The 11094-nt window shown below is 32.8% G+C and overlaps 1 protein-coding gene across 1 annotated transcript; it reads left to right on the top strand.

Annotated features, from left to right (window-relative positions):
• The first annotated feature begins 2604 nt into the window (after positions 1–2604).
• LOC107811427 (uncharacterized) lies at positions 2605–5659 on the top strand. The gene is made up of 3 exons (XM_016636351.2): positions 2605–3197; positions 3525–3692; positions 3856–5659. The coding sequence occupies exons 1-3, from the start codon at positions 2640–2642 to the stop codon at positions 5464–5466; spliced, it is 2337 nt and encodes a 778-aa protein (XP_016491837.1). The 5' UTR covers positions 2605–2639; the 3' UTR covers positions 5467–5659.
• The last annotated feature ends 5435 nt before the right edge of the window (positions 5660–11094 follow it).

Genomic DNA, 11094 nt, shown 5'->3' with positions numbered 1-11094 from the left:
AGAATAACTATTATCCTATTAGAGACTTGTGTTAGGACTTAGGATGTATCTCTTTTTTAACACTGCTTTCATTTTTTGGCTTTTTAACCAAAGTGCTCCGCTTTAATTTTAGTAACAGGGCAAACCTACTTGTTATGTGCCTGTATTACTTTTTGTAGATATTAATCTACTTTTTCATGTTGGGAGTTGAATAACTTATCTAGAAATTTGTGAGTTTTAATTTCTTTTTTCCGCGCTTAGAATATAGGATACTATTTGTAGTGTATTTAATTAGTTCCTCTAGTTTGGGAGAGGGCATTCTTGACCAATAATTTGGTTACCATTCATTTCTAGGTCAAAAAATTAGTCCACGTTGTTTCCTATTGATAATAACGTCTCTCTCGAAGTTGTTTGGACGCTTACATCTCATGCAAATTTTAGTGTATATTTATTACTATTAGTATTACTTAAAACATATCCAACAGGCGGCTTGATTATTTAAGATAATAATGGATTTAAAAAACTAACTTGTCGTTTTGCGATCCAGCATGTTTGATCTTCATATCTTCACCACGTTCAAAATTCTTGTGCGTCTGGAAATATTAGAATTTTGGAATATTAAAAAATACAAGAGACGCTCACTTATTGCATGCGAGTTCAAAAGTTATATTAAGCAAATGTTTTGGTCAATTATAGCGTGTTTACTTCACCTCTCTGTCATTTCATGAATTTGTTGAAGTTTAACCCGAAAAAGTCAGCTGATTATCATCAGCAAAATAAAGGACCTATCCATTTTACTTACATTATTTACTTTTTAAGCCTTATCTAGCGATTATTTCATCACTTAGAGGGTAAGCAAATCAAACTGTAGAACGTTTGTAACTTAGGAATCAGTATTTAATGCATAGAATGGTTCTAGTCTAAATAAAAATAAAAATAAAAATAAAAGGAAAGAGAATGACATCTGAACTAGATTCTAATCTCAAAGCAAAAGAAATGTATATGGCGTTTTACTAATTTCACAACATCACATTAATTAAGTCTTTTAAGTGAATTTATTTATATGAATACATCAGAAACGAATAGGAAATGAGCCAAATGCAAAGGCAAAGGACTTTGTAAACCTAACTTATCCTAAATTACTAACACACACACACATGCCTTTCCGTTTTACATCAATAATTCTTTTCTAGGCAGCACCTCAAAATGATCTAATAAGGCTTGTATCGTACATAATAGAAATGCTTATCAATTTATAATTAGTACCGGATGTTTGCACTAAAATAAATAATTTATAATTAACCTTAAGAATCAATGACTAAAATGAAAATATATGAATTAACTTTTCTCCACGTCAATGCATCAACATAAATACTATGGAACGCAAATAAAATATTCTTAATATTCCCTCCGTTTTAATTTGTTTGGAACTTTTGTGAGCACAAAAGTCAAATTGACTATTTTTCGGTGTGAATTTGGACAAAGTTAAATTTAAGTTTTTGGAATAAAATTTACATATTTAGAAATAACTTTAAAAGTATAATAAGTCACAATAGTTAACAATTCAAAATATTTAAAAACTATTGCAAAGAATAAGATCAAAGAAAATCTTATTTAACTCTCAAATATTAATAAGTTCATTCTTTTTGAAAAAGGGAGAATAATTTATAAATTTGAAGGAATTTCCTTCCCCAATCAAAGATATACTATTACAAAAGGATCTAACAAAGAATATTTCCATGGAACGTAAACTTTCCAACTAAAGGTAATTATGCGGAGAAATGGCAAGTTAGAGTACTTAAAGAGAAACACGGAATAACGAAAATCCATTAAGCTTGCTCGTAAATGCCTAGATTGTATGAGATCTAGTGCAAATGCTTACATAGTACAATGGTGCCTGTTTGGCCAAAAGGTCATCGAAACTAGCTTTCAAATTAAATTAATAGAAACAACGAAGGGGTAAATCTTAGTTAAACATAATAAACTCCAGATCTATAAACTAATCAAAAAATAAAGCATACGATGAGATACAGGTAATCAATCTTATTGATACTTTTCATTTTGTCTCCCTTTAACAAATGGTGGAGACCACTTTACATATTCTCTTGGAGATTGCTTTGTTCTTCCTTCTACTATGAAGGTTACAGAGGAGAGGAAAGAGAGGGAGAGAGAGAGAGAGGAGCCGTGCCCCTTACAGAAGGTTTTTTCCCCATATATATAGTTATAGAATCTTTTCTATGTACTTGGTTTGATGCTCTTTCGTACTACGTCCGCCCTTGTCGTCCCCTGAACGTTGCCTTTTGACTTGATGAGTATTGTGAGTACGGAATTTGGAATAAATTATGTCGTCTTTCGTTGCCTCGCCGCTTGGACGGGATGTCGGTTGGATCAATAGTAACGGTCAGATTTTGACCAATACAGTATCCCTTAATCTTATAATATATTTTTTTCTATGAATGTGTTACAAGAGTATAATTCCTTAATAATTAATGGGTAACATATCATGACTTAGTTCTTACAATTTCAACACGTTTTCTCATCTCATTTCCATATTTGATCATCCTAGTTTTCTACTCCTACAAATACCCTCTTCCATTCATTTATCGCTTAACTAACTTCATTTCCTCTCTTCCCTCAACAATCCACTAAGTAACAATTATATGGCAGTGGCCACCACCGTGTCCGGGGCGGAGCACAACCGCATTATGTGGCGGATGAGGTTGCACTCTGCACTTCGGACCGTTGTGGCGTATAGTATAATTGGCAGCTCCACTCTTTATGGACCACCTTGGTTAAGAAAATTAGCGGCATTTCCAGCATTCTCATATGTAACAGCTACTCTCATCACTAGCGACTCGACTCTAGGGGAAACGTTGAGTGGCTCTTGGCATGCAATTCTTGCCACAGTTCAAACCATGCCGCTTTCCATGCTTGGCGTATGGATAGCAGCCAATGGGTCCGATAGGTTGTCGCCGGTCGCTTCCGCCCTGGCATTGGCGCTAACTTCTTTATTGGTAGCTCTGTTAGAGTGCACACATTTTAGGTGCAAAAAGATTGCTTTCGGGCAGCTGGTGCTTGTGTTCGCTGATGGTGTTATTCGTGGAGTGCATACGAGTGTTGTTGTACACCCTCTTCGTGTTGCATGGAGTACAGTCCTTGGAATCGTTGCTTCTCTTCTTGCTTTGTCGCTCCCTTATCCGAAGCTAGCTTACTTTGAGGTTCGGTGTTTGACTGCACTATACTTCTCTTTTATTTTACACACTAGCAGTATATATATTTTAACGTGTTGCAGAAGGTTAGAAGTTAATTACACTATTTCTTGATGTCATATTTGTGTATATGGGCGTAATGCAACTCCCTTCTTTAACGTGGAAGTTCAGAAATTGTAGGCAATTGTTGATTATTTAGTTTGATACATAACTCTCAATCTTTTGGAGTTCTTTTAGGTTCAATCACTTTCTAATGAAGCCGTAAATTAAAGAACTGGTATTTAAGCATGGCTGAAACTTGAAGCCTTATATTTTTTATTTTGTAAATCAATTCAGGTCAGAAAATTACACCAATTATATGCTGAAAACTCAAAAGAGAGAGTGGATATATATTCAAGGGCAATTATTTCCCAAGACAATCTCAATGCAGTTGAACTATTATCCAGAGCCAAGCTCCATTCTCAAACAGGAGCCAAGCTTTTCCACAGCACCAAAGTTTTGAAGGTAACAAAACTTCTTGGACCAATATGGAGTATGTATCTTTTGATATATAGTATCTCACTAGGTTACATATTCAATCTCCAATTAAAGTGACAATTTGTCCTCAAAAGTATAGAAATCCCCTCTAAAATACCTGTAATTCATTATTTTATGCTTCTTTTTGCAGGGAGGTCTAATGTGGGAAACACCTTGGCTGCGATTTTTCAAATATTGTTCCGATGTTCCAGGAGACAATGAACTCCAAAACATGGAAATAACAATAAGAGGAATGGAAATCGCCTTAACTTCATGTCCTTCATTTTCCACTGTCCTGGTGACCGAAGAGTTAAAGGGTGCCTTACAACATATGTCTGAGCAAATTTGTCGAAAATCAGAGCAAACTACTCATCAAGAAACAAAGGTAGACTTACACAATGAATCCCCTTTGATCCATAATGACACCATATCTCCGTCTCAAACAAGCCTCCCTACATTTTTCTTCCTATCTTGTGCAAAAATGCTGCTCACTAATTCATCCCCGTCACTTCTCAAAAATTCCAAACCTAATGCAGAGGTCCATCCAAAAAGATTGTGGCATAACATTTGGATGAAACGACCAAGAAAAGAAACATTGGCGTTTGCATTTAAGTGTTCTGTTTCTTTAGGCCTAGCTATGTGGCTAGGCCTACTATTTGATAAAGAAAATGGTTTTTGGGCAGGCCTAACTGTAGCCAGTAGCTTAGCACAAGGCAAAATAGCAACATTTACAATTGCTAATGCTCAAGCACAAGGAATTGCATTCGGATCAGTCTATGGAGTCCTCGGTTGCTCTATCTTCAAAAGCATCGATAACTTAAAATTCTTAGCCCTTCTCCCTTGGATCATTTTCAGCAGTTTTTTGAAAAATAGCCGGATTTATGGCCAATCGGTTGGAATTTCAGCATTATTAGGAGCGGTCATGATCTTAGGACGAGAAAACTACGGCCCTCCTAATGACTTTGCCATCATAAGACTAACAGAAACTTTTATTGGATTGTCTTGTTTCACTATGGTACAGTTCTTATTCAATCCGAAACGAGCGGCTAATCTTGCAAAGAATCAATTACATTTCACAATGGATATTCTCAAAGATTGCATGAACCAAATAGAGCAGCCAGAAGTGCTGGGATTAATGGAAAAACAGAGGAAATTAAAATCCCATATCCTGGATTTACAAAAGAAATCTCATAATGCAGAAGTAGAGCCTGATTTTTGGTTTCTTCCTTTTAATGCAACATGCTACAAGAAGCTCCAAGGTTCTTTATCAAAAATAGCCGATTTATTTTACTTCATGATCTACAATATCAACAGTATGTCACAAGATTTCCAAAGCTGTGGTGTTGATAATCGGAAAGAGCTACAAGAATGTATAAATGATGAATTGGAGCATTTGAAGGAAACTACAAATTCCTCACTAACTTTTCTTGACAATAAGCCCAGTTTGATCAAGTTGTTCCCAGATGATGATCAAGAGGAGAAAAGAACTAATGATCTTGAGGAGGGGAAATTACCAACATACCCCAAGTCAAGTAATTTGACTAAACACAATGATTCAAAAGGAGAAAGAGGATTAAGTTTTTTTCTTGAGAGATCAAAAAAAGTGATTGATCGAATATTGAGTAGCCAAGAAAAGGAGGAGCAAAAAGGAAAGTTAATTGTTTCATTGTATGCATTGGGATTTTGTATAAGCAGTATGTTGAAAGAGATCAAAGATATTAAAATGGCTATGAAGGAATTATCACACTGGGAAAGTCCTTAAAACCCAAAAGAACTTGAGTACTAAAGTGCTGGAAATTTCTCAAAGTATTCAAGCATAGCAGCAAAATTATATTAGATTTTTTATGTATAGGTATCCTAAGCAGAAAGTTTGGATATAATTTTGATTGAAAGGTAGAGAAAACATTATAAGATTCATTTGTATAGTCAACTTTTTTTATATAGCAGAATAATCAAGCCACATAGGCTAAATTACATTGACTTTTCTCTTACTTCATCTTGCGTTCACTTGCCAAATTTTTTGCTACTCTAAAGCAAACGCCTTGTTTAGCAAATATATATTACTCTGACGACTGACAGTACAGAAGAGCTGTTTAAGATAACACTGTATCTTTTTTGTCATTATAAACTAGTTTTACTTGTGTTCCCATATTTTTAACCCCTACCTTGTTTGTCATATTTACCCTCCTTTTTTCAATATTCCATTATTTTAGCAAGCAATAAATAAATAAATTTTGATTTCTTTGAAATATATCATGCGTGAACGATTTTGGAAAGATATCCGAAAGATATGAATCCCCAGCATTCCGAAGAAGACTCTTTTTTTATTTTATTATTAATCTATCTATATCTATATAAAAGAGGGAATGGAAGAGGTGACTTGGCAACTCTCTTTGGCCAAGAAATCCATTTATCTTTTTTCTCCTTTTTTGTGTCTTTTTTCCTATTTTTTCCTCATATTGTAAGAATAAAACTACTCAATTAAAGGTCATCATCAACATTTTCGTTGTATGAAACAGTTCAGTAATTAAAGGAACGGTGCATTATTACTCAATTAAAGGGGATCGATGCCATTTTATTGTATGAAAGTATGAAACGGTGCATTACCTAATTAAGGACCGGTGCGTTACTCAATTAAAAAAGTTGTCACTCCATTGGACGAAATGGTGCATAATTAAAGAAGATTAAATTCATTTGATATGAAACGGTGTAGTTTTTCCTTTCATTTGTCTCATAATATAATATAAATGACTGAAAATAATATTCCTCACAAGCTACATCAGGTCACGTTAATCATGAAGTGGGGTTAAGCTACCTGCTTTGTATATATTGTGATATCTACTCGTGGATAATGCAAAAAATTCTAAACAAGAAATCAGGTATGTCTTTGTTATATGTTTGCAATGTCGAGTAAAGCTGAGCATAGACAATGTGATATGACAACTTGATCTCTATGGCCATCAAATGTGTCAATTCTCTCATCAACTATGTTGTAGTCAACTAAAATAATGAAGAGTCATACCATGGGCAGCATTACCCAACAAATGAAGAGCAGTGAAGACATAGAAGAACTTGCACAAATGAAAATAATGAAGAGCCATAATATGGAGTCATCTTGCAACATAAGAGTAGCATTAAATTTACAGTTTTCGTTGTGGCAATCGCAGGATTATGCCTCCAGTGATCAAGCATCTACTGCTAGATATAAGACAGACGGTTAGCACGGCGTTCAAACAAGTTTTATAATTTGAAGCTATCATTGTTTTACTATGGTTGCAAATAAGTTTCTTGCTATTTTGTTTAGCTATGCATTTTGCATGTTATTTTTTAGCAGTCAAAGTACGACAATTGCAGTTAATATGAGCCTTTAGCAACTGGAATTGAGAAGGTGATTCGACAATTGACATTGACATTAATTGTATGCTCTAACTGTAATAGCTTTAGATGTTGAACAGAGAATTGAAAAGTACGTCATAATAATTGTGTAGGTAACATAGTAAATCTTAAAGCCTATATTAGATGGATTTTGGTCTTCTAATATTTAATTCTATCTTATACAAAATACAATGCTTTTAATAGCATACCAGTACGTAACATGGAAATGATGATGTCTTTTTTAAATTTAAAAAAGTATTGCGTTAGAGAATTTGATTTCTTTCTTTTCATGACAAATGGTTTATTTTTTTATTGTTCTTTTCAGGCTAATATTGCTATTGTTTGTTCTCTTATATTTCCTTAGAGGAATATTTAAAAAGAAAGGGCCTGATTAAGGATTTAAAAATGAGTCCAAATAGGAATTGGAATTAATAACTCCTTTTTTCTCTTCACTGATGGTTGTTTAATGTAATAGTTTTAGTCTTATATATGAATGAATAACATATATCTTTAATATTTTTGCTTACAAAAGATTTGCCTTATAGAGGTAAAACTATTAACCAAATGGTTGATCATGAATAAAAGAGGTGGACCGGAGATTGCATGTGTAATTGGAGCAATATGAGTAGACCATTATTTACTTTATAAAAGTAGCAAGAACATGGTGGAATATAAATTTAATAAATTTCATTTTCACGAACAGAATTTGCAATTCCCCAATTATCTATTAGTCTTCATCCAGTGGAATAGTAACAAATTATATATGCTAATTCAATAACAAGTGTTCCCAAACATTAGTACTTTTTCTCAGTAGCATAAACAACAATACCAATTGTTAATATTTAGTTGCTCATTAAGCATATATTATCTTAATTAATTATTAAAATTTATTTTCATAAATGAAGAAAGATTTTGCATGGCAACCCAAACATTCATGACTGATATTCCTAAGAAAGAGTATACGCCATAAAATTGAAGGTTCTACGCTTCCATGTATTTAAACATAGAGAAACTGAAGCTTGATTAATTAGAGAAGAACAATCAACAATGAATTCAATTATACCAAGAAACAATTGGAATATATATAAAAGATAAAATTGATCAAAGAATAAATATTATTTTATTGTTAATATAAACTATAAAAATAGTTATTTATTCATATTTAAATCGTGCGAAGCGCGGATAAATTTACTAGTGATATATTAAAGGCTTTAATAACAAGTTCCATGTGTTCCGAAATTAATTGCAAATTGCTCTGTCAAGACAGCATACCAATGATTCTTTATTTTCAATATGAGAAAGCAAACAATTCATAACATGTGTCTAAATTTTTTTTAAAAAGAAATCTGTCCCAATTTAGAAACCACTAACTCGATCGACATGTTACTTCTTAGTAGTAAGTAATAAACTTGCACATTAACCTTTACGAGAAATTGACATAAAAAGAGATGTTAATGAGGTAAAAATAAATATCACCTAATCATAATCAAGTGAGAAAAGTATATTTAGGTGTTATGTATTTATTGAATTGGCATAAACACTCAAAATTTACACGTTTCCTAGTAATAACAGTAATTAACGTCAACTAGGTTATTTTTGGAATTTGATTAGACGGTTTCTTTAACTAATAGAAACAAGAGTCATTTATCAACGAGGAATATGGTCAAGTAGTAAGTACTCCTTAACTAGAGGTCTAAGATTCGAGTCTTGATATGTAAAGAATAGCTCGGTGCACTAAGCTCCCGCTACGTGCGAGTTCGGGGTAGGGCCAGACCAGAAGGGTCTAAATCTGTATATCTATATAAAAGAGGGAATAGGCAAGCTGACGTGGCATGTCTCATATGCAAGGATTCTCATTTATCTTGATTCTCCTTTTTTGGTCTTTTTCACTCATTTTCCCCGTAAAAAAACTTTACTTCCTTTCCAGCATTAAACAAAAATTTGCAAAACGCTCAAAACGTCCATTACGAAACGTTATGTACAATGACACAGTAAATGACCATTAATTGAAACATCACACCCGTTACACTAAACGACACATTGGTAAGCTTTCAAATATCATTTTGTACATAAGTATAGCATCCCTTCACATTCTATGGATTGCTAAAAAACATAACCTCATTGCGTGGTCCTATTTATATCTCGCTGTCGTCGGAATAGGATCCAAAACTGACAGTAAATTTTCCACCGTGACAATAAAAATCACAAATACCAGAGGAATTGGTGATATAGAAGATCGCCGTAATTTTCTTTTTGATTTTCATGATACTCTCCTTTTATTCCTTTTTACTTCCTTTAGTTATATTTTAGTAATATTCAACATTGCTCTTAGTATTATACAGGACATGTTGCGAGAAAGATCAAACAACCTATACAATTTTTATTTGCACCGTTGACAATTGCTACGGTACGGTTACACTAGTATTCTCTTTCATGTTCTTTATCTGTCAGAATGTACTCATTTATTTTTATATAGGAAGACATAATGAATATTACCAAAAATTAAACAAAATTTGGTATTAAGTAGCTATTTAATTGATATATGAACTTACTGGAACTCCCGAAGCATCACAATATCGTTACATTTGTTTGTATATGTGACATTAATACTAATACTAATTCCAAAATTATCAGCATGTTGAATCCTTGTTTAGAAAATTGCATTAGTTGCACCAACAATCCTTTGCCATAAAATCAGCGCACTCCTTCTCAATTGGACCAATGATAGCAGAACCTTTCATTTTTCCCTTGGGATTCACAATAACACTGACATTATTTTCCAAGTACATGAAGACACCATCCTTTCGTCGCCAAGGTTTACGTTGTCTAACAATGACAGCAGACATGCCTTTCTTCCTTAAACCAGGCTTCCCTTTCTTGACAGTAGCCATCACCATATATCTATTATTCTATTATATATCAGTATAATGTACACTCATTAATTTGATACTATAACCTGCACAATGGCAATTCTAATCTATGCAGGTTGTTACGATGGAATCTCGATTGGTGTATCATCATTGGAGATGAGGATCCATTGCATGTGATTGACAGCCTTGCATTTATGCTAGGTTATGAATATTTTTCCTTTTCTAGAAACATTGAATATAATAGATCCTGAGAGTCGGAAGAGTAACCTTGAGAATTAAAGAGTGGGCAATAGGAAAGTGAGGTTAGGCCAAGGAACTTATTTATCTTTTTTCTCTTTTTTGAGTTTTTTTATCATTATTATATCTTCATAACTCTCATCCCATTATCTTCATAACCCATACTTTTAATAATCTCAATAACTCTCATGTCTTTTATATCCACGACCCCCAAATATTTAATATGTAAATTTATGACAATTTATATTTATCTTTTGTCCTTTATTTGTTTTAAAATCTTTATTTTCGTAACTCAAATCTCTTTAACTTCCACTCTTAATAATATCCATAACTCATATGCTTTTCATAACTCCCAAATATTTAATTCAAAATTTAAGATACATTATGATATTCTATCTTTTTTCCTTTTCTTCCTCTTTACAAATATTTTTGGGTCTTCCTTTTTTCTTTAACAAAGACATTTGTGACTATTTTGATTTTATTTATTTCAAAATCATAGTATATACAAGAACAAGAGTACAACAGAAAAGTTCCAGACTTTATGCTACAAGGGCAAGAGGAGGTTGTCGTCATAATGATTTATTTGTTGCTTATCAAAAGACATCTTTACTTCAGTTATGTACAATATTATCTCTCAACATGCACAACTAACTTTAGTTTATATCTTTTTCTTCGTATAATTGGTAGCTTTAAGATGAAATTTATGTAGTTTTTCATTTTAATTAGAGTATTATATAGTTTAGTACTATTTAGATCTTTATCAATTAGATGACACTTAAATAAATTTCATATACTACATACAAGTATCTGCTCAAAATAAACCAAAATTATAGAATTAACCCAATAGTAATATACTATATAAGTGTTTTTGCTCTCATAAAAAGGGATAATATCTAAATTAGTCATAA

The sequence above is a fragment of the Nicotiana tabacum genome, chromosome 5 (genome assembly GCF_000715075.1).
Source record: "Nicotiana tabacum cultivar K326 chromosome 5, ASM71507v2, whole genome shotgun sequence".
NCBI classification, from domain to species: domain Eukaryota; kingdom Viridiplantae; phylum Streptophyta; class Magnoliopsida; order Solanales; family Solanaceae; genus Nicotiana; species Nicotiana tabacum.
Note: the sequence above shows the minus strand (reverse complement) of the source record. Positions and strands in the feature narration are given on the sequence as shown.